Raw genomic sequence first — 23,394 nt, forward strand, 5'->3', positions numbered from 1 at the left:
CGATTTTGTTTTTGTAAAACAGCGCCGTCGCTGGTTCAGGCGGAGAGTGGGTACTGCAAAACATCAGACGGCGAGAGGCTTCCAGAACGTTCTGTGAGAAGTTGATGAAGTTGTCATTGTAATTATCTACAAACTCATATCTCATATTCATGGACTACTTTATTGATTTCATACAAACCCTGTAAAGAAACAACTTAAGTATTAAATGCATTATATCGAAAGAAAGGTTGATAATCCTGTGAACTATTTGGCTGAATAATTCTAAGACCTCCTGTTTCAAAAGCATTTAAAGAGAATTATCCTTCTTTGTATGATCCCTAGACGTGTAAGTAAAGCTTTTATCAGTGGACTATTCGTCACAGTCACATGATCACTACGGCGAGTACGAACCAAGCTTCGTTTAACGGTCAGTTAAAGTGACCGGGTGCTCGTTCAGACGCGAGGACGTTAAACTGCCATCAGATTAACGTGAAAGCGGAAAGCAGCTCCAGACGGCCACTCCAGACTCAGATCACACTTCTGCACGCCTGCGTTAGTGTCTCACCGCTTTTCTGCGAGGACAGAGCCACCACCAGAGCCGGGTCGATCTCACAGGGTAGACCTGCTGCTGACGACAGCTCGTAGACATTCATGGCCACCTGGAACCAGACCACAGAGTCATACATACGCATGAGGGGAGGGGGAGGGGGGAGGGAGGGAGAGAGAGAGACATCGGGTGGAGAGGTTGCTCTATTTCTAAGTGTGTGGGAGCGTCTTTCACCTTCATGTCCGTCTCTCTGGGGATGTGGTCCTTGAAATCCTCCACGGAACTGACCAGGAAGGGAATGTGACAGGATAACACCTGCAGAGCGACACAGAGGAAATATTCAGAAATAACACATAATAATAATCAACAGTGTGACATTTATGGTGCTTTTATGAACTAGAAGTTCAACTGTATCCATCTACATTATATGCATTAAGAATAAGAACGTGTGGAGATTCTGCATCCTTGATGTCACTGGGGAGTTAGCTGTGTGTGTGTGTGTGTGTGTGTGTGTGTGTGTGTGTGTGTGTGTGTGTCTTACATCTCTGAGGGCCTCCTGAGCCAGTGAGCGGAAGGACAAGATGACTCCGATGATGGTCATTCTCTTCAACACACTGTCCACAGCTACAGACACACAACAACAACAACAACAACAACAACAGTAAACATCAAAGCATCCAACAGGACCATCATCCTCCATTTGCTGCTTTCAGTGAAGTCTGCTTAACCACCAACTATTAATATCACTACAAGTTTACTACCAAGTGGGAACAAATGTTGGACAATAACAGAACCAATCAATGCTGGAGCGCTTCACACATGAAACAAGTCAGGACAGCAGCCGGTCAGCTGAGTCAACGAAGGAGTGTGTGTGTGTGTGTGTGTAAAACACTAGCTGTCACAGGTGTGTGTGTGTGTGTGTGTGTGTGTGTGTGTGCGCGCGCGCTTACAGGTGAGTTTCTTGAACAGGGCGGCCATGTGTTCTGGTTTGTCAAAGCTCGTCCTCATCTGGGTCAACACCTCCATGTTTTCTACCACCAGTTTCTACGTGGAGACAAACCACAAAATCATGTTTAACTTCCTGTTTATACAGTAAGATTATCTCTCTTTATATTAAAGATGTTCATCTTTATTCCTCATATTAAGAGCTCTCATTTAGTAGTATATTCAGTCAGTTATAATGCTTTGTAATTGCAGCACTTATACGATGGATATATTGATTTATCCAAAAGCAGTAAAAAGGAAATACGATGAAATAAAGACGTACAAAACTCCATTATTTTGTATGTGTGAGTATATCTACGCGTACCTTCAGCTCAGCGACCTGTGATGAGATGTGCCACATCAGACTCTCGCTGAGGAACTTCATGCCGTACGGCCCCAACAGCTCAGACAGCGAACGCATCTCTGTGAAAACACACCAAACAAACACAAACACAAGTTTTACACATTCTTCAGCTACAACTGAGAGCAGCCATCAACAATCTAAAGCGTGCGGACGAGGCCGTGTGTGTGTGTGTGTGTGTGTGGGTCAGTACCGGAGATGTCGGAGTATTCCTCGGCGTTGAACGTCAGTTCGTTCTCCGTGGGCAGGTTGACGAAGGCCTTCATGGCGGGGAAGTAGGCGATGTGTCCGTTGCTGACCTGACGGAGCAGCGTCTCCAGGTACCTGAAAACACAAACACAAAAAGCACTTTCTCAGCATCGGTCGGGTGTTTCAGTCCTCGCTTTGATTACCGAGTCCATATCAGGAAAAAAAACACCTTTTATAAATAGATCGTAATCGTGCCGCTAGGTGGCGCTTTAAACCATCTGAGGGAGGCTTCTGGGCCGTCACGAAGGACCGACACACCCAGAAACAATAAACATCATATAGAATGGATACAAGACACTTGGATAATGCTGCACAGGGATTTTCAGAATTTTTTGTCTGTTATTTAGATAGTAATAATGATGTATATTACGGGGCTATTACTCTCATAAACTCATCCTCCAAATCACAATCAAATATCCTAAAACACAGGCTTGAAATTTAACAGTAAATGAAAAAACATTCCTACATTCTGTGCCCAGAAAAAGCAAAATCTGGTATTTAGTTTGTTTGTGCTGCGACAGTATTTTGTGCAGCAATAAAAATGATCTCCTTCTGTGCAGCGATTAAAAAACGAGGAATCAAGTTTTATTGGCGTTCGTACCGCTTGAGACTCGACGGTGTTAAGATCGGAACCGGAGAACGTACCAGTTGGTGTACAGACTGGTGATGGTGGGCTCCCCGTGGCTGTCCAGGTGCTGCGTCTGCTGCAGGAGGACGTTGTTGAACACCCGGGTGATGTCGATGGTGACGTAGTTCTCGATGGACTGAAGCACCGTCATGTAGGCCCGCACGCTGGTCAGCAGCTCGCTGGGCTTGGCTATCTCCTGGGTGGCCTGGTTGTACATGGTCATCCCCACTATGGACCTGCAGACGGACGTCGACATGGAGGTCCGATTAGTAAAAAGCACATTTAAAGCCTCAGATTGCAGCACCGACATCCTGCAGAGGATGAACCGTTATCTAAATACACAGTGAGACGAGGTAACCGTGAACTCTCTTGACATAAACAAGTGAAACTCTTCTTCGTTGGTGTTGCGAGCGCAGATGCTCTCTTTTTATCCTTTGCATTTCCCTTTTGATCACTTACTGCCGTTTGCAGCGACGACGATGTTCTGGAATCTGTTGCCTTTTTCTATTCGTCGAAGGTCAAATGTCTCGTAGTTAATTAACTTCAAAAAGGTAAATAACAAAAGCTCAGCAACTGGGGATGTCCTCGACCAAAGAAGCTCTTAGTTTAAGTCTTAAGTTTGTTTATCGACGGAAGGAGTCTTCGTCTCTCAACGGGACAGAAATAAGCTCCGACGGGAACTCTCTGAGTGTTTGTGCTTACTTGGTGAATCGGATCTCCAGGTGCGAGGTGAGGTACTCTCTCGGTGTGAACGTGTGCTCCCAGACCGCCAGGTTGGGAACGTAGTTGATGGAGAAGCAGAGTTCAGAAAGTGCCGTGTGGAGTTTATCCAGACTGTGGGAGAAAGAAGGTCAGAATGAACTCCATAAGATGCGACGGAACTTTTGAGTTATCTGTGTCTTTACAGCAACGGACAAACAGAAAAGAACCGCAGCAGAACACGAAGGCAGTGCGATAATAACACAGAGGATCTGTAGTCTGCACGAAGACACCAGCGCCGCAATTACAGCTTCTCTCATTCAGTTCTTACCTTTCACAATAAAAGCCCGACGCGCATTAAAGGCAGCTTAAAATTCACTATAGGGATTTTCGCTAAGCAGGGATTTTCAAGGTTTTTTTTTGCCTGTGGTATTGTTTCAGTATCTGCATCGAGATATTCAGAGATAAATTGCATCAATGTCATAATTTTGGTATCGCGGTGACACCACTGAGGCGTACGGGAGACGTTATCGCTGCTATCTGCAGGAACAAAGATGGAAGTTTAACGGCGGCGAATTGGAATTCAGACAAACCAACGATGAGGCTATGAATCTATTATTAAAGATGCTGACGGAATCAGTAGTTATTACTTACTAACAGACGCATAAAGACACAAGAAAGAGGAGAAAAAGAGGAGAAAGTTTGCGTATTGGACTGACTTGGTGACCAGTAGTCTGTTCTTCCTCATGCTCTCGACGCCCGGCTTCTCTCTCTCCGGCTCGCCCTTCTTCCCCGTCGCCTTCTTGCTCTTCTTGTTCACCGCCTGGCTGATGGTTTTCGCACAGTGCTTAGGAAGCAGCTAGAGATGGAGGAGGAGAAGAAGATTAGACAGGCGGCGGAGAGAGAGAGAGAGAGAGAGAGAGAGAGAGAGAGAGAGAGAGAGAGAGAGAGAGAGAGAGAGAGAAGAGAAAAGAAAAGAAAAGAAAAGAAGACAGGAAGGGATAAACAAGAGATCGAGGGGAAAAAGGAAGACAGATGGAGAAAGGCCGATTATTCACGGCCTGGCTGACGTTCTCAGAGAAGCTAGCAGACAGATAGAGATCAATTTAAGAGGCTTTTAACTACAAGCATCAACAGAGGCCTCAAAACATTAACGTGACAGCATGTAATATTATGCAAATGGTCGGTTGTTTCTGCCAAATCTTGTGACATCAGGAAGTTTGTTGGCGTAAGAAAACTTCGAAGGACTTTGTGAGAGCAGCGAGGAGATCGATGCAACCGAGAGGCATCGATCTCCTCCACCGGCTCTCTGCGAGGAGAAAGAGAGTGATTGTACTTCCCAAAATGCCAAAGTATTCCTCTAAATTGGCTGCCTTAGTGTATGTGTGTGTGTGTGTGTGTGTGTGTGTGTGTGTGTGTGTGTGTTCCTACCTGGTCGCTGAGTGTACATTGTTCGGTGCAGATGTCAGTGATCAGGTTTCGGGCCTGTTTGGCCATTTCGTCCAGAAACATGTTGCACAACGACAGGCTTCGATCCCCTATGTGGTGACGCTGTGGAGGAGGAAAGGTGGAACCACGCAGTCTTTATTAACCAAATAATCACACAGCAATAACAGAGAAAACATGTCATCAAAAAACCATAGAATCAAAAGGATGAGGTCAGATGATTAAGATATGTTAGAAGTTTAATCATTCAAATGATGAAAACCCTTAAAATATGTAGTTTATTGAAGTAAAGAAAGGGTTTCGTAAGACCGTAAGAAGAAGTGAAACATAGCGTCTGACTTGTCCAGACGGAGGGTTAGAGAGCATATCTATACGTACGTGTGTGTGTGTGTGTGTGTGTGTGTGTTTACCTCCTCGGGACAGAGCTCATGCGTACAGGACATGAAGTGTGTGCAGAGCAGAGGGAAGCAGATGGAGTGTCGGCTCTGGGAGGGAAGCTCCAAACACTGCTGGAACATCTTTTCAAACGCACGGCTGTAGAAGCTACTACCGCGAAAAAAACACAGGAGGAGGAAGATGAAATACGGGACAAAACGCACACTTCATAAATAGCAAATGTAGTACCTATGTATTATGTAAATATATATATATATATATATATAAGTGTGTGCATCTCACCAGAAAATGGACAGGTCCGATGTCTCCACCAGCATCTCCACCAGAGAGTCCACCATCTTTGTGTGGAAGATGATGGTGTTCATCATCTTGCCGAGCTCCTTGTGATCGGCGATGCCAAGACTGGCTTTAGAGACGCTGGTGTAGGCCTGCAGAGAGGAGAAGTCATCCTCATTATTAGAGGTATTTTGGTACTTTAGTAGAGCCGTTAGTAGCAATACTTAAACACATGCAGACTGTGCTCAGTAGTCCTGAACGTTCCACTAGTAGTAGATTCGTTTGCACACCTGCAGTCTGAACCAGTCCAGCCTCATTCCTCTGAAGTCAAACACCTCTCCATCCTCCACTAGAACACAAAAGAGAAAACTTCATCAGCCTCAAAGGAAGCCAGAGATTAACCAGAGATAACAAGAGAAATTCACTTCACACACATTTATAGCTGTATTACAAGCACTTGTAAAATGACTTTACTACTATCAATACGTCCACAGTGTTGTTGTACTACTACAACGATGCTAATGGTTCACCTTGTTTGACACTGAGAGAAGTCATAGTGTTGACGAATGAGGACATGATTATGGACTCGTCCTCTGGACACACAGACAGGTTCTATCAGATAAAGACAGGACGGAAAACCGGTTAGAAACACAAGTGCAGTGTGGGAAAAAAAACTTCTGAAAAAAGACCCAAAATGATACTTTTCATCTGCATGGATTCAAACCAAAGGGAGCTGCCAGCCCTCATTATCATCTTCCTTCTCTACTTTCTACATTTCTATGTGTTATATCACACAGAGTTCAACGTGCATTGAGAGCCTCATATTCATACCTGCACCAGTTCGTTCAGCACCACGGCGTCAAAGCCGGACAGGTACTGGACGTAGTACCGCTGCATCACCGGGCCGTACTTCCTGACGTGAGCTCTGAGCTCCTCCATGTAGAAGATCAGCTCTGCTATGTGTCTGTAACACAACACACACACACACACACACACACACACACACACACACACACACACACACACACACACACACACACACACACACACACACACACACACACATATCAACAGATTTAAGTTAAGGATGCTATGGTTGTGTTACAGTAGGTGTGAACAGGTGTGTGTGTGTGTGTGTGTGTGTGTGTGTGTGCGTGTGTGTGTGTGTGCGTGTGCGTACTTGTCTATGAAGTCGTCTGTGCTTTTCTTCTGGATGTTGTCTGCGTGTCGAAGCAGCCAGATGATCTCGTCCCGTGCGAACGACAGCGCCATGAACACGAACAGCGCCTGGCGGGAAACGACGACGGAGGAGGAAGCGGATGAATACGGAGGGAAAGAGATTTAGATTTATTTATTTTAAAAAGGGGAAATGGAAATGTCAGATAAATAATTCAAAGATAAATTACCGAGAGCACTTTCTCACAGTCTGTGAACCAAACATGCAATATGTTCACCTAATATATTCTGCTCTACATTCATGAGGGTCTCTTCTGCCAGAGGAACATACAGGCTGTTTAAGGTGGTAACATCTGTCTACTCTGAGAAACTTATGAAGCCGTATTTAAGGTGGTATTGTATTGTTTTAAGACACCATTGCGTGTTCCATTAACATCAAATATTCCATACAGGATCCAATTCCCAAAACTTCAATGTTTAGTATTTATTGTAGTTACAAGGTGTTCATGCTGGTTTCTCTCAAAGAGATTTAAGGTGTTAAGGTGGTATTTTAGTGTTAAGGCGGTCTTCCATTGGGTCACTATAATCTTCATGGAAGACATGTGTTTAAATTTGAGCATGTGAAGATATTTTGTACATTTGTATTGTGATATTGAAGTAAAAAAAACACTAAAAAGGTGGTATTTTACTTTTTAAGATGATACTAGCTTAGGTATTGCTCACCCAGGTCATTTAGTAGTGTTCATCTACTACTAAAACTGAGTCTAGGGTTATTTAAAAGGTGGTATTTAGCTATTTAAGGTGGTATTTTTGCGTTACCTTAGGACCTAGTAGTCCGGGCTGATCGGCTAAAACAGTGGCCAACTCCTTCAGAGCCGACCGGAGGAACTTGCGTCGCTCTCTGTGCATCGAGCCTCTGCAGAGACACAGAGCAGACGGAGGAAGTCAGAGCACAGCCGTCATGATTAGATGGTGTTTTGACACTTTCAGGACAATCCGTACAGTGATGACAGAGATGGCACGAGGATGAAGATGAAGATGAAAGGGGGAATACGTAATGAGGATAAAAGCAGAAATGAGACAAAGAAGGGAGGATAAAAAACAAAACTGAATAAGGGATGAAGAGAGGAAGAAGGGGAAGCTTCTGTGTGAGACTCCCTGAGAGAGAGAGAGAGAGAGAGAGAGAGAGAGAGAGAGAGAGAGAGAGAGAGAGACAGAGAAAGAGAGAGAAAGACAGAGACAGAGCCAGGCAGAGAGACACACACAGAGAGAGAGAGAGAGAGAGAGAGAGAGAGAGAGAGAGACAGACAGACAGAGAGACACAGAGGGAGAGACAGAGAGACAGACAGAGAAAGAGAGAGACAGAGAGATACAGACAGACAGAGAGAGAGACACAGAGAGAGAGAGAGAGAGAGAGAGAGAGAGACAGAGAGAGACAGAGAGAGAGAGAGTCAGAGAGAGAGAGAGAGAGAGAGAGAGAGAGAGAGAGAGAGAGTCAGAGACAGAGAGAGAGAGACGAGACAGAAAAAGACTAAAGCAGAGCTGAAATGATGGTTAAAGATGGAAGCCGGAACATTGGATGAAAAACACCAGTTGGGATGTGAAGAAGAAGAAGAGATTAGTAGAAACATGATGTACGTACGCATGAGACAGGGCCTGTTCTTTACACTCTCTGATGTCATTGATGCGTTTGTTGTACCTGGAAAAAAACACAAGCAGAGAGGACGAGTTAAACAAGGCGTCGATCGTTTCGTTACCTAATGACGTAAAGACAGAAGCCTTAGCTTCCCGCTGTAAAAAGCATGAACGCTCTAACTATCAGGTTTTGCTTTTAGACGTGTCCACACGTAGGGACGCTCTTACCCTCTGATGTTCACGAACAGGTCCTCTGCAGCCTTGTGGATGTGGAACACCTCGTCCCTGAACAGACACAGGCAGGTGGAGCTCTGCAGAGCCAGCTTCCACAGAGACAACGCCGCAGCGTCGCTGTTCAGCACCGCATGGCACAGGATGAAACCAACTGGAGAGAGAACACAGAGGGATGAATATATATGATGATCCAGAAGCCAAAGAAAAACAAGTTATGTGGACGGAAGGGGAAACCGTTTTACTTACAAACTATCCACTTCTCCATGGCGTCCAGCGACAGGTATTCACACGGCATCTAGAGACGAGAGACGAGCGACAGAACATCAAGAAGTGTGGAGCACATACAGGTGAACGGATTAAAAGCTCACACTCAAGCTTTGTGTTTTCATTTTTCACTACTAAACGTTGAAACACGTTTAGTTTTAAATATTCCCCTCTGCATAGTTGGAGGTTTATGCTCACCGTGTCTGACTGTGCAGGGTTGAGCATGGTGGAGGGAGCAGAGATGAGAGAGAGCAGCTGGGCGTTCCTCCACTGGTCAGCGGACAGATTCCTCCTGGGATACACCATCTGGAGGCTGATCAGTGCATCCGACAGGGACTGGAGGAGGAGACGGGACGAAGAGGGGGAGACGGGACGAAGAGGGAGAGACGGGACGAAGAGGGAGAGACGGCAAGAAGAGGGAGAGAGGGGAAGAAGAGGGAGAGATGGGAAGAAGAGGGAGAGAGGGGAAGAAGAGGGAGAGAGGGGAAGAAGAGGGAGAGGGGAAGAAGAGGGAGAGACGGGATGAAGAGGGAGAGACGGGAAGAAGAGGGAGAGACGGGAAGAAGAGGGAGAGACGGGATGAAGAGGGATAGACGGGAAGAAGAGGGAGAGACGGGAAGAAGAGGGATAGACGGGAAGAAGAGGGAGAGACGGGAAGAAGAGGGAGAGATGGGACGAAGAGGGAGAGACGGGAGGGAGTGAAGAAGAAGAAGAAGAAAGGAGAGGAATAACTCAGTACTTTCAGTGTACAGTGAGCTTTCTGGTACCTCAGTTAATCAACAAGTATTGCATCAGTCTTTCACCACATCACTGTGTTTTTTAATTAAGTCGATACTTCAGCTGCAGGAACTCGTTTCACCGACTGATCTGAATGTGACACTAGAGGTGCGTTGGCATTGTAAAAACAAGATGAAGTCTACTGCAGACCACACTGTGGACCGCTAACGACCACCCGGCAGGTCACACTTTAATAAGACGTCCTCGTTACCTTTCCATGGGGGACAAACTCCTCCATCAACTTCTTCAAAGGGTTCTCGTAATCCACGATCATCTGGCCCAACCGTGGGTACTCCCGGTCACTGCGACACACACACACACACACACACACACACACACACACACACACACACACACACACGGTTAGCACAGAGACCACGGACCGCTAACGAGTCCGTGTTTCGAGTGCGTTTCATTTGCACCACCTGGCTCCGTGCGTCATCTCGTGGGCGTAGTTGTACAGTCCGATGATGGCTTTCCTCTCCTCTATGCGAGACAGTATCGTCATCAGGGTCGTGTACGTCACCACCAGGTCCAGGTAGTTCTTGGTCAGGTCAAAGTTCACCGTCTGACAGGGAACAACAACAACAACAACAACACAAAAGGGGAGTTTTCCTTTAATCAACAACATCTGGGACATTAGGTACATGTAGCCAACATAAACAGGAACAACCGACAGAAGAACAGAACTTCTCACCACCTTAATATTAGGCGGGTCCAGCAGTTACGTGAGATTAGCCGCGGACAGACGCACAGACGCACGACAGGAAACATGATCCCCTCCTTACTCCTCGAGGATTAAATATTAAAAGCGACCATTTTGGTTGTTGTTTTTTTTTTGCACTTACGATGTCAAAGAAGACCTGGCAGGCGTCGATGGTGTTCAGCAGCTCACACACGTGGTCCTGTTTGACGAAGGAGTGAGTCAGTGTAAGAAGAGTCTTTAGAGTCACTAACGCCGGCCGATCCTCCACAGTCACCTGTGAACCGCGTCTGATGCGCCTTACCTTGAACTCCATGACGTCTACGAAGGTGAAGTAGTAGAGCGCCAGGTTCTTCAGAATCTCCGACTTCTCCTTCTGCAGCTGAGCCAGCTGTTGCTGTAAACACGGCAGCGAAGACACAGTTACATAAAATATATATAAATAAACGTGGTAATACAGAGTATCTGTTATCATTTACTGTATCTCTCTGTAGGACTTCTTGTGTTTTATGTACCGTTAAAGTTTTTGTTTTCATGTAGATGTTGGTTATTAACTAAATATTCAACTATAGGAGTTGTGTAAAGACGAGCTTTTATTCCTCCTAAAACTAGAGTGCTAATATCTGCATTTATTACTGTAGTTATTCTGACCTCCCTCTCTCCAAAACAAATCCAACTACGGAGTTTCTCTTCATTTTGACTGAATATAACAGCAAACTGATGTGAATTAGATCCGGTTGGTGAATAATTCGGTGACATTGGGGCTAAAACTCCAGCTTTTCTTGAATGAATCAAACAGAGAGACACACAGATAAACGGATACAAAGAGAGATTTATATAATGTGTGTGAAGTCACTTTACTTTGGTCGAACATGTCCTTCATTTGAATACAGGAGGAATACCGTCTGTGTCTGAATAAGAGTCCAGGCTGCTCAGACCTTTTTTTTTTTTTTAGAATTAGTTAACTTGTGTTTTCGCCTCGATGCAGAGAATGTAAAAGAGATAAGAATGTTTGACCAAAGTAAAAATGTGACTATCAAAGCAAAGCCAGACGATCCGCCCTTTGTTGCGTTTTAAAGACAGAAGAGAAACAGGAAGTCGGTTAACGAGAGAAACCAAAACTCAAAACCTTCTCCTGAGCTTCTGGACGTCGTCTGTGGACACAAAGCGTCTCTTAAAATCTCGACTATAGTCTCAGCATTTAAAAGATTCTCACGTCAATCTTTTAACAAGCTGGAATATGAACTCAAGTGTAAACAGCACTGAGTTCAGCGAGTGAGAAGCAGTTTGTCTTTACATCACGGACTGTATGTAAATGTAAACGCTGCGTGTTTCAGGTCACAGCTGTAACTTTAAAGATGAAGAGGAGAAGAGGAGAAGAGGAGAAGAGGAGAAGAGAGTGAAGAGAGTGAAGAGAGTGAAGAGAGTGAAGAGAGTGAAGAGAGTGTAACACTGCTGCTGCACCAAGGAGGCATAAACACCGGTATTATTCTTTAATCTTTAAAGATGTGGATGTGATTACAGGTTTTCCTGCCCTTTCTTCATCATCATCATCATCATCATCATAATAATAATAATAATAATTAACTGGGAAACACAGCGAACTGACAGACACAATAAATCAGTGCTCTGTAACACTCCTTAGTGCAGACAGTCGGTCCTCAAGCCCTCTAACCAACTAACAGTCAACCAGAGAGTTAACCAGAGAGTTAACCAGAGTTAACCAGGCAATTAACCAGGTAGTTAACCAGAGAGTTAACCAGAGAGTCAACCAGAGAGTTAACCAGGCAGTCAACCAGGTAGTTAACCAGAGAGTTAACCAGAGAGTCAACCAGAGAGTTAACCAGGCAGTCAACCAGGTAGTTAACCAGAGAGTTAACCAGGCAGTTAACCAGGTAGTTAACCAGGCAGTTAACCAGGCAGTTAACCAGGTAGTTAACCAGGCAGTTAACCAGAGAGTTAACCAGGTAGCTAACCAGGTAGTTAACCAGAGAGTTAACCAGGTAGCTAACCAGGTAGTTAACCAGAGAGTTAACCAGGCAGTTAACCAGCCGCACAGTCACTCAGTGGATGAAAGATGGAAAGTCAAAGCGCTGCCAGCAGAGAGGAGGGAAAGTAGAGCAACGCAAAAAAAACAAACAAAAACAAAAACACTCCAAAATAGCTTTAAAAACAAGCACAAAAAAAACCTTAAGTACATGAAATAAAACACAAAAATTACAGAAACTTAGATACAAAAACTTACCAAAAAGCACAAGTCCGGATTAAGCCAAGTTTAGCATGCAAAACACAAACAAACACAGAAACAAAGCAGAAAACAACGTAAGAGACAATATTTGCACAGTTATACTGAATAAAGCAGTTAGCTGGACACACACTCTCTCTCTCTCTCTCTCTCTCTCTCTCTCTCTCTCTCTCTCTCTCTCTCTCTCTCTCTCTCTCTCTCTCTCTCTCTCTCTCTCTCTCTCTCACACACACACACACACACACACTCTCTCTCTCTCTCTCTCTCTCTCACCCTCACACACACACACACACAGCTGTTTGCTAAATGACAGTTTGACATAAACACATAGAGGCCAGAAGCTACGAGCTAAGCTAACAAGTAAAGCTGAAAGAAACATTTGATGAGCAATGACTCGGTTAAAACACACACACACACACACACACACACACACACACACACACACACACACACACACAGTATTGAACAGTCGTGTTGTACAGGTGTGAAACTATCAAACGGTGACGTACTGTATATCTACGGCTAAACACCGTATACTGAATATGACAATAGAAACGAACTAGCAACACAAATCAGTAACATTACAAATAAAAGATGAGAATCTGCCTGAATAGAGAACAAACTTAATGTCACTTGACTTTTCAGGGTTCCTACTGGAGACGATTTGATTGTATCATGAATATTAATTGGGATTGATAACTAAAATAAATCATCAGAAGCTGCAATTTTCCAAAGTTCTACGTGCAGAAAAAATACACCTTTTTAGTCTAGACATTCAACATACAAACACACACACACACACACACACACACACACACACACACACACACACACACACTTACGTTGTTGTTCCGTGTCTCCACAGCGGGGAACTTCCTGACAATAAATTTAACGGCGGACTCCAAGTTCTTATCGACGAGGTAGGAGGGCTTGGCCTTGGGATCTCCACACGCCTGGAGAGGAGAGGAGAGGAGAGGAGGAGGTGAGGAGAAACACAAACACAAGCCACGCTGAGGGCACAGCTACACTTCAACACGTTTACGTCTCTATTAATCTAACATTTGACCTTCCTCACGGTCAGGCATGTTAGATGCTCATCACTGAGGAAACATTGAGTGCTCACAGTGAGAAGCTGGTTTATCCCGGTCCAGGATGTGAGAGGGGAGGGGGGGGGGGGGTTCAAGGTGGATGAAAATACTGACACCACTTTCACATTCGGTGACGTTTCTCCGGACCGCGGTTCAAAACATGAAAACAAAACCACACGCACAAACTTGAATGCGAGTGACCCGCTGCGAGTCAAATTCGCCATTTAAGATGGACGACACAACGGGGAGATTCCAAAAGTACGAGAGTGAAGTTTGGAAGTCTGTGGTTTTCATGTTTTGGATAAACCAGCCTGAACTGGATCGGTGGTTCTCACCCGAGGGGAGCTGTGGAGAGACGTCGGACAGCCGAGAGCACGGACGCCGAAATGATCCGATTCAAATACAAACAACAGTTACTCTGCATGTTGTAATCCTGGTCCCAGTCGGGAGGAATAAACTTAAGCGTCTCGTAATTTAGCCTCATTGTGACGCTTCAACAGACGTTCTCCACAACGCGGAGAGGATGAGAACCACTGAGAGAGTCTCTGAGCCATCACTGGTTAGTACCACTGCATGACGGGCAGAGTGATGGACGGGAAAAATGAAGAAGGGGTTGAATGAAACAGAAGAGGAAGGGGGGGAAAAAGAAAAAAGGGAGAGAACTTAAGTAGAGAGAAAGAGACAGAGAGAAAGTTTTCATTGTTTCACTACACCTACAGATCTGCCTCCTACTTCCTCATCACTCTCATCTACTCGTCTGACCGACGGCCCTCCGACTCTCTGGCGGGAAGCAGCAGCAGCAGCAGCAGCAGCGCTCATGCATTATGGGTAGTGTAGTAGTAGTGAATGGCGAGGAACATGTGGTGCATGCATGTGCCATAAACAAAAGAGTTTGTTGGAGGAACAATCCTAGAAGAGGTCAGTGCCTTTGACCCTTCTGAGGATTCACTTCCTCCTGGTTCACGTCTAGAAAGTGGAAGCACACATTCACAAAGGGGCCATAAAGAGTTACCGCTACGCTACGCTGTAAATGTTTCTGTAGAACACGTCACACAGCTAATGAACCGACACCACGGGCGTAGGGCTGGACTTCAGTTTGCATGGCGCGGGACAGCCAGTGCAAAATGAGAGCAGGAAACTAGCAGCGCATGCTAGTTCACAGGAGGCACAACGGACAAACGGAGAACTCTGCTTTCGTTTGACGTGCAGCAGTTGGGATTTTGATATTTTTAAATACGAGTTTTTGAGCTGTGGTTCCCGAGTGAAATACGCCACGCTGCTGACAAACGGAAAGGTTGGAGACCTCCAACTCACAGAGATCAGTGTTAAAAAAGAGCCTTTCTGCTACACGATCACATCAGAGCCCTGACTGAGCACAAGTTAAAAGACGCCACTTTGCATCCGGTGTGATTCTACACGGGATGCAAAATGGTTGCAGGTGTAAAATAGGCAAGTTATCCTGAGAGGACAAAAACTAACTAAACCATACATATCATGCTGGATACCGAGCCCAAAAAAAACCACCTCAGGTGGTCCGTTTGGTCCGTTAGCTGAAGCTAATTCACGGGCTAATAGCAGAAGAAACGGGGCGGGCTGACTTCTTGAGAAGTTGGCTCTTAAACACACCCACTACTGGAGGGTTTCACACACTAAACACTTGGGACACTTAGGGAGGGGAGGGGAGGACAGACAACACCAACATGATATCAACACCCATCACGGACACAGACCGGCCCTCCGGTCTCAGCTTGGTTTCCTTGCGCTCGCTTCTCTCCAACACCTGACCAGATGTTCCACGGTAAACCGCTACCGGACAACGGAACTCTGTTCAGGTGTGCGAGAGGAAAGACTGGATTTTAAACTGAGACGCAAGGAATCAAGATGTGACCGTTTCGATCCACGCAGAAAAGCAACGAGCGTCGTTCTTCTGAAGACAACGCGCCGCTAGCCTCACCCTAACACACAACAGACCGCTCTCTACGTCTAACAGTGTCGTCATTACCCTTTGACTCACGCCGGGGAACTGCAGAGTAGAGAAACACTGTGCGGTTATTACAGAACATTTGGCATCCTGACTAAAAAAAGAAAAAAAAAAGGACTATACGCGTGTTTTACATGTTTTAGCCCAAACCTAAAGTTTGCTGACGATGTGAGCTTTTATTCGTTCAACGTTGGCTCTCTGCGTTTCACGGATTGACGCTTACGCTCTGAATTTACTCACGTATTTGACGGTGCGTTCGAGTGATCGTAGGAAGCTCCGGCATCCCAGACTCGTGGGCGAGCTACCGACAGCGAGAAACTACCCAAAACTCACATTGTTCCAACCACCTGGTTTGAGTAGATGTCAGAAATTCCCACAATCGCTTGAACGCCACAAAAGATAAAGACTAGTTCAGTGACATGACTGACAGAGAGAGAACGGGGAACACACATTGACAAACATTCAATGCCTGTGCTTTGGGTAATGGTTGGCAGTAATGCAGAATAAGTTATACATGAGGTTGTAACTAATGGGCTAAAACATGCAAAACCGTGTTTTCTAGATCCTAGCTTATTTCTGTTTTTGAGTCTCAGCTTAAACTAGGTTACTACTCGTCTACTAGTCTTTATTTTACTGTTCAGAAAGGACAGAAGCGGCCGTGTGGCTGCGTAGCGTCGCAGAACAAAAGCATGTAGCTTTAATAATCGTTCTCTCTGGCACCATCCATTAGTGCTGCCGGTGGCTGGTGCATTAAGCTGGCTGGGTTGTGGGTGTGTGGAGGTGTGTGTGTGTGTGTGTGTGTGTGTGTGGGGGTGGGGGGGGTGGGATGATGAAAGGATGGAGGTGGATGAAGGGACGGGGGCACGGGGATAAGCTGAGAATCAGAAGTGCCGGATTGCCTGGATACCAGAACAGACCTCCGTCTCTCCTCCTCCTCCTGCTCCTCCGTCGCTTCTCCACTCCGGGTACCAATTAACAGCCGAGCTTCTTTAAAGAAGGGGTCCCCACACGGCAACACACACGGCAGCAGGGACCCCGGACTAGACAGCACCGGGCCGGAGAAACCTCCGTCTGAAAACTAATTACGGCCGCTAATTACTCCGTGAAATATTCCAACAGCCCCGCGGCACCTTTACGGCGTTCCTTCAGAGCCTCCGTTAACCACGGGAAAGGAACGCGAACGCTGAGACGAATTAGTTTCTGTCCGTCAGTCCTCACACTAGAGGAGCTCTCTCGCTCTTTTTAAAAGGAGGTATTAACTGCGACAAAGAAAGACAGAAAGAAGAGCTCCACAGAATGGATGGTGTCTTGTGATCGGCAGAGAGCCGCTTCACCGCTGGCCGGCTGCCTGGAGGAGGAGGAGGAGGAGGAGGCTGATCTTCACTCATCCTCCGGCGTTCGTTGGACTCGTTCTCTACAGGAGCACTTCATTAAAATAAACTTAAAAAAGGGCCGAGCCGGTTGGCATGGTGGAAAGGTGAAGCGCTCAATCGAGAGTCAAAGTGGTGGAATGTACATGAAGTAGAGTTACTTAAGAACTTAAAGTAAAAAGTATAATATAAATATAAAACATCTAAATAGAAATATAATAAATAAAATGTTGACGTACTTGAGTTTTTCCATTTTCTGCTACTTTATACTTCTATTGTAATAAAAAATATAGTAGTTTTTACTTCACTGCATTTATCTGACAGCTTAAGTAACTAGTTACTTTACAGGTTTAGGTTATTAATACAAAATAGATCATTAAAATCATAAATTCTAATGTATTACTGTACGTTAAGCTACCCAGCAGTACATCTTTACCGACGACAACATTACAGTGATTTAAACATCAAAGCATCAATAATGATATCAGAAATTAAATTACTTTTACGTTTGGCTCTTTAAGTATGTTGTATTGTTAATACTTTTGTACTCGAGTAGTATTTTAAAAGCAGGACTAACAGAGTATTGTGTTTGAGACACACTGTAGTCGCTCTTGCTAAATTGTAAAATGACAAATGTTGTCAGTTACTGTGGATCAAATGAGCACATTTAAATGGAATATGCAATCGTTTCTGGTATTCCCATCCTGGAATATCCCCCCCCCCCAAACAAGCAGATGGATCTCCATTGAGGGTTCGTACAACTGACAAGTGAATGGAGCCCCGGCTTTACTCTCAGCACTGCAGAATCAGACATGAAGAGGAGTGAGGCACAACGGAGAGGACCAACAGATTAGTACAGGTAGCCAGGGAGCAGGAGGGAGGAGGAGGAGGAGGGAGGTGAGGAAAGGAGGTGAGGAAAGGAGGTGAGGAAGGGTGAAGGAGGTGGGGTTTCATCAGTGGAAGGTGATAAACTTTGCAAACCTTCCAAACTTGTCCTTGCTGCATAGGAGAGGGGGGAAGCATTGGAACGGAGAGAAGAAGAGAAGAAATCAAAAAACAAAGAGCCCACCCAGACACACTGCTGGATCACTGGTCTACACACACACACACACACACACACACACACACACACACACACACACACACACACACACACACACACACACACACAGAGTCGCTCACACACACACACACACACACACACACACACACACACACGTTTTAAAGTAACACAGAGTGTAGTAATCCTACCTACACATCCATTTTAAGGCTGAAATAATATGGCTGTCATGAAGTTTTTTTTTTTTTTGTTTTTTTTTACTGGCTGCAATATTTGCTCCACATTTCCATGTCTGTTGCTTAGGAACTGACAACGCAGGGTTCCCTCAGCGCTCCATTGCCGGTGATGAATGTGCGATCGTGCTCACGGTTATTATGTGTGTGTGCGCGCGCACACACACACACACACACACACACACACACACACACACACACACACACACACACCAGCACGAGCCACTTGTCTCTACTGTGTATCCAGAAGCTCTTCTAGAGGGGGGGGTGGGGGGGTTTGTTTGGTCAGAGCGAGGTCGAGCCGGCTGGTGGTGGAGCGGCACGATTTTGACGACGTGTGACGTGGCGTCGGGGCGAAATAGTGGGTCAAGACTAAACAGAGACGTGGTGTGAGGTTGTGGGGGAACTGAGAGTTAAACTGGTGTTGACAGCTGAAGATTAGACGGGTAACAATGTAGACCTGTGTGGAGCTAGACCCTGTGGATCTACCAGGCAGGTATCAGAGATAAATATGTCAGGAATAGTGTCGAATATTCATTCATAAAAACACAAAAGTCTGAACTATTCGTTCATATGTTGTTATGACGGCGTCATGTTTCTATTGATTCCTGTTGACGGTGAGATGAGGGGTTATCTTTACGATAACTCCTCACTTCATAACTCAATCATATCTGAGCTGGCTGGAGGGAGAACACCTTACATTTTAATTTCAGGTAAATATCGCAATACACGTGTTTTCTGCGTAAAAAAAAAAAAAAGTACAAACGCCGGAAGATAGAAAAGCACAAACGCCCTCATCTTTTTTTTTTTTTTTTTTTTAAGCGATTACGTCTCCAGTCTGATCTGGAGCACACAGCCGATTGGTCGGCCTGATACCAGTTTAACTTTCGGGGATTCTAATGAAGCGTAACTACACGTCGTCGATCGGTCCGTTTTCTTATCTGTTGTCGAGGTTTCTTCTTGGGAAGTAGAAGAAAAAAAAAAAAGAGGAACAAGAACAGTTAAAAGGAAAAAAAGGTCAGCGAGACAGAATGGGTGAGTTATTAACACTCCAGTCATCGTATTTGAACCCACATCAACTCCTCTGACTCTCATTCGATCCCACTCAGTGTTGACTTTTAACCGGCTCGGCTTTAGACCAGCTTGCTCGTGTATTATCCATTAATGTGTGTTACATAACGAGAGAGCCCCTCTGTGTTTATGCGGAGTCACGCTGCAGGAGAGGAGCGGGATTCCCCTCGGCAGACGTTTAGATGTGAAGCACAGGTGTGCAGCGATGCCGATGGAGGGACAAGAGTCCGACCGTTCGTTACCCAGGTCACTCCCAACGTTTGTCTCTTCACACCACATACGATACATGGGAATATTAAAATGAGCCAACAGTCTGATTAAAGCTCTGTTTGTACTGTATTTTCCCAGGGTAACAAAGCCATTTTTGATTAATGAGAAATTTATGGAGGTCTCGGGCAATTTACCCTCAACAGCTCATAAAATACCGTTGAAATGAGAAATGTGTGGTAAACATGCCCCCAGTAATCAGCGCTGCCCTTCATTAAATGTCAACCTGGAATTATTATTTTTTTTTTTCTCCCCAGAAGGTAAATTATTCACTGCAGCTTCTGTCCCCTCTGAGCCACCGTAGGTACGCTCATTACCAGGCTACCGAGCTTCCACTGTATTCTGGGCAACAAAAAAAAGAGAAGAATAAAGAATGCAGATTTTGTTGATCAGAAAACAGCTGCTGTACGTGTGCAGCATGAAGAAGAAAGTGTTGGCGCCACACAGCCAGTAGAAGAAGAAAGTCCTGATCTCACACAAACCACAACTAAACAATCAAGAGGACAACTGTGGAGCCTGAACTAGCTGGACTTAGAGAGGGGGGGCAATACACTACCAATACACCTGTTATATAAACTGACAAATATCATTATTATAGCTATGATCAAAGGTATCTCAAATTCTAAAAACTGTGTCAGAGGGGTGTTTATTTCACTTAAAAAGGTACTAAAACTGACTTAAAGCAGAACAAGCTTCAGCCTAAAACGAACATCTCTGAGAAATAAAACATGTTTTAAAGCTTTCCACATGTGGTTTCTGCTGCAGGGCTTTAACACCAAACTGCATCATAACGTAGAGGCGTTCACGTTGATGCATCCATTGTGGAAACATCCGCTGCTCCAGTTGATCGTACTGCTGACAATTAGACAACATCCATAGTATGTCGACTGCAGTCTCTGTATATTTGAAAAACGTGTATTTCTAACTAGCTGCACACTGGCTTCAGAGACTATTGGGGTTTCCTGAGTGTAAACAAGGTTAAGAAAAAATAAATACTTTTGTAAGTGTCGTGTGCAAAGACAAAATATGATGTTAGAAGGTCCACTGGCTGAATGATAAGCACAGCAAACAAAAAGAAGCTTTAATGCCACTCAGCCAAGGTTAATTGAGGTGAAAATAGATATTATTTCTGCAGGTAGTCAATGGCGTGTAATTAGTGAATATGCTTAAAATGGAAAAGAGCATTGCTGTGATCTTAGATGGGAACAGTACCGTTAGTGAGCATGAATTACTGTCTCCCAAAGGTAGAAACGAGACCACCAAGTCGGTCTCCGGTGTATTCATTTGGAAACATAATGGAGATGATCCACTGGTGTTAAATCAGAGGCACTTTGTGAAGGAATTTTAGAAATTAAAAAAAGATTACAACGGTCTCCAAATTGCCGTTGAGGTTAGCAGAATGAGCCCACTGATTGCATCACAGATTACTGTCCCGGTTCTTTCGTTTCTAGCTTTGGGATGAGGTCGTTATTGGATGTTTGGAGAGTTTTTTTTTTTTTTTCCTTTCTCAAATCACACGGTGAAATAAGGAATAAAGAACGCATGAACAGCAATTTTAATTAAGGGTGGAAATATTCAGAAGCCTTATGGTGAGGCAGATCAGGAGAGATATGAAGATGATGGGACAGACCAAAAGAAAGAAAAAAAAAAGAAAGAAAGGAAGGAAGGAGGGAGGAAAGGAAGGGCGTACTAAGAAGTGTAATCAGTAGCGAAATCTCTATGATTGTGTCTGACTGTCATACAACTTACACACAATAAAAACACACGTGTTCACCATGTGAAGTAAAAAGTTTAGACCCACTAACCTCCCACACACAAACCACTGGTGTTGTACTGTACTCTATATTTATATTTAATATATATATATATATATATATACACACTATATTTGACCTCTTTCCCTCTCTCTCTCGTCTTGCTTTATTCATCACACACACCCAGGCACAAAGGCTCGTAACACACAAACAGACCCACTATCCTCCCACACACAAACCAACTGGTGTTATACTTCAGCAACACAATTAAGACTCTGTGACATTATTTAGACATGTTATAGTTCATACCACTGTGTCTATTGCACCGTGACAGTGTTTACTGTCATCACTGAGAGGGGCTATAGAAGTGTTTGAGCTGAAACTACTGAAATTACTTTATCTGTCAATTAAGAGAGAAGTTCATAATGGAATACACAGAAATTGAGCAAAAAGGGTTTTTATGTTATATTTTAATATAATAGACTGAATTATTTTTAGTCATCAAACAGGACTCTGATGTTGTGTATATATATACACATATATTTATATTTTGAACCAGCTAACATTAAATAATCGACGTTAATCGAATTAATGAGATTAACCGACATTAAAAGCAGCCGTTGCCTGTTACTTTAGCTTCATTTTCTTACATTTCATTCAGCTAATAGCTAAATGTAGCTCTGGTAAAAAACAAAAAAACAAAAACACTGTAACGTAAAAGGTGTAAAGAACTGGCTTTTAATAATACTAATACATGTTAGCATCAGACTGCAGCTGTGTTTTGGTGTGCTTCGTGTTTTGGTGGAGCAGAGACGACGCCCGATTGCTAACGTTAGCTTAGCGGTGGTTAGCTTAGCTAGCTTAACGGTGGTTAGCTTAGCTAGCAGCCGCCGCCATTACCGGCCGACGTTAGCTAGCTTTAAACACTGCTGCAAGGCCTAGATTTTTTTTTTTTTTTTTTTACCGATATCACCTCGGTGGAGCTTAATTTTAACTGTTCCTTTTTTTAAATTCACCTGATTGTATTTTATATACTATCCACAGCAAATCTGCACGCGTCTTTTAATCCAACTAAAAAATCTGTTTATATCGTAAAAACGAAACGGGGCCACTTTACCGCAAGCTAACGCGACAGTGCTCTAGCTTCCAGGGATGCGAAAGGGACACATTTGGGATAATAAGTGCCTATTGCCGCATATTAACCTGTTTAAAAAATGACATATTAACAGTGGCTAATATACAAAAACAGCAGTGCTACATTAAACCAATAGAGTAATGGTCAGTGCTAGCTAATCAAGCATTCATACTGTCTCCCAACGTTAATATTGACACTCATTTTGAGTAAAAGTCCATATACTGAATCTATATGGTTTAATGAGGATTTAAGTGCACGTGTGTGTGTGTGTGCGGACCTTCTTTATATTGTAAACACGGGTCAACATCCCGATGCCTCTGTCGTTGAGGATGGTGAGCTTTTCTGCCAGCTTCTGCTGGCTGGGCTGGATCACTCCGCGCGACATCTTCTCGTTAAATCTACCAATTCAATCCGAGAAGAAGAAGGAAAAAAAATATCACAAATCTTCCTGCAGCCTCTGGTTTTAGTGATGGGAAGAAGAACGAGGGAAGCTGTGTGGTTTATGCCGATGTTAGATTTCTCCCATGTTTCAGCAGCTTCCTGTACTCCACCCCACCGTCTCCCTGTGTGTTTCTATTTATTTTTTTATTTTTTTCTCTCGGTCACAGGGATGATGAGGAGTTGTCCTGGTTTTCACAACGAGGCTGGCTCTCGTGGTGCGTTCAGGGGCCCTCGTTAATAGTAAATCTCAGTACCTTAAAATGAGTAAAAAATTAAAAATATATGAATACTTCTTCCACCACTGCTGATACGTCTGTGTACTGTTCCTTTACTGATATACATACTGTGTATAAAGACTACTTATTCACCAATGTGAACTAATACTCATTAAAACA

The 23,394-nt window shown here is 44.3% G+C and overlaps 1 protein-coding gene across 7 annotated transcripts in view; it reads right to left on the reverse strand.

Moving 5' to 3' along the window:
• The window catches only part of nckap1 (NCK-associated protein 1), a 26,489-nt gene extending 3,313 nt beyond the window's left edge, over window positions 1-23,176 (reverse strand). Inside the window, exons 1-28 of one of the 7 annotated variants that reach the window (XM_068732061.1) lie at window positions 22,836-23,176; window positions 18,020-18,037; window positions 13,442-13,552; window positions 10,659-10,751; window positions 10,500-10,556; window positions 10,077-10,219; window positions 9,863-9,953; window positions 9,073-9,210; window positions 8,857-8,905; window positions 8,605-8,761; window positions 8,384-8,440; window positions 7,561-7,657; window positions 6,746-6,852; window positions 6,397-6,529; window positions 6,096-6,177; window positions 5,856-5,914; window positions 5,572-5,717; window positions 5,304-5,439; window positions 4,879-4,998; window positions 4,167-4,306; window positions 3,451-3,582; window positions 2,766-2,984; window positions 2,065-2,195; window positions 1,836-1,933; window positions 1,477-1,570; window positions 1,068-1,150; window positions 761-841; window positions 545-638 (exon numbers count right to left, since the gene is read on the reverse strand). In XM_068732061.1, the coding sequence (XP_068588162.1) occupies window positions 545-638; window positions 761-841; window positions 1,068-1,150; window positions 1,477-1,570; window positions 1,836-1,933; window positions 2,065-2,195; window positions 2,766-2,984; window positions 3,451-3,582; window positions 4,167-4,306; window positions 4,879-4,998; window positions 5,304-5,439; window positions 5,572-5,717; window positions 5,856-5,914; window positions 6,096-6,177; window positions 6,397-6,529; window positions 6,746-6,852; window positions 7,561-7,657; window positions 8,384-8,440; window positions 8,605-8,761; window positions 8,857-8,905; window positions 9,073-9,210; window positions 9,863-9,953; window positions 10,077-10,219; window positions 10,500-10,556; window positions 10,659-10,751; window positions 13,442-13,552; window positions 18,020-18,037; window positions 22,836-22,943 (2,974 nt within the window). In that variant the 5' untranslated portion in view covers window positions 22,944-23,176. The other 6 variants (XM_068732063.1, XM_068732062.1, XM_068732066.1 and 3 more) reach the window with 6 other exon arrangements.
• Window positions 23,177-23,394: the final 218 nt, after the last annotated feature.

Source organism: Cebidichthys violaceus, unplaced genomic scaffold (assembly GCF_023349555.1).
Source record: "Cebidichthys violaceus isolate CVI_PGR_0920_01 unplaced genomic scaffold, fCebVio1.0.p SCAF_56, whole genome shotgun sequence".
In the NCBI taxonomy this organism is placed as follows: Eukaryota; Metazoa; Chordata; class Actinopteri; order Perciformes; family Stichaeidae; genus Cebidichthys; species Cebidichthys violaceus.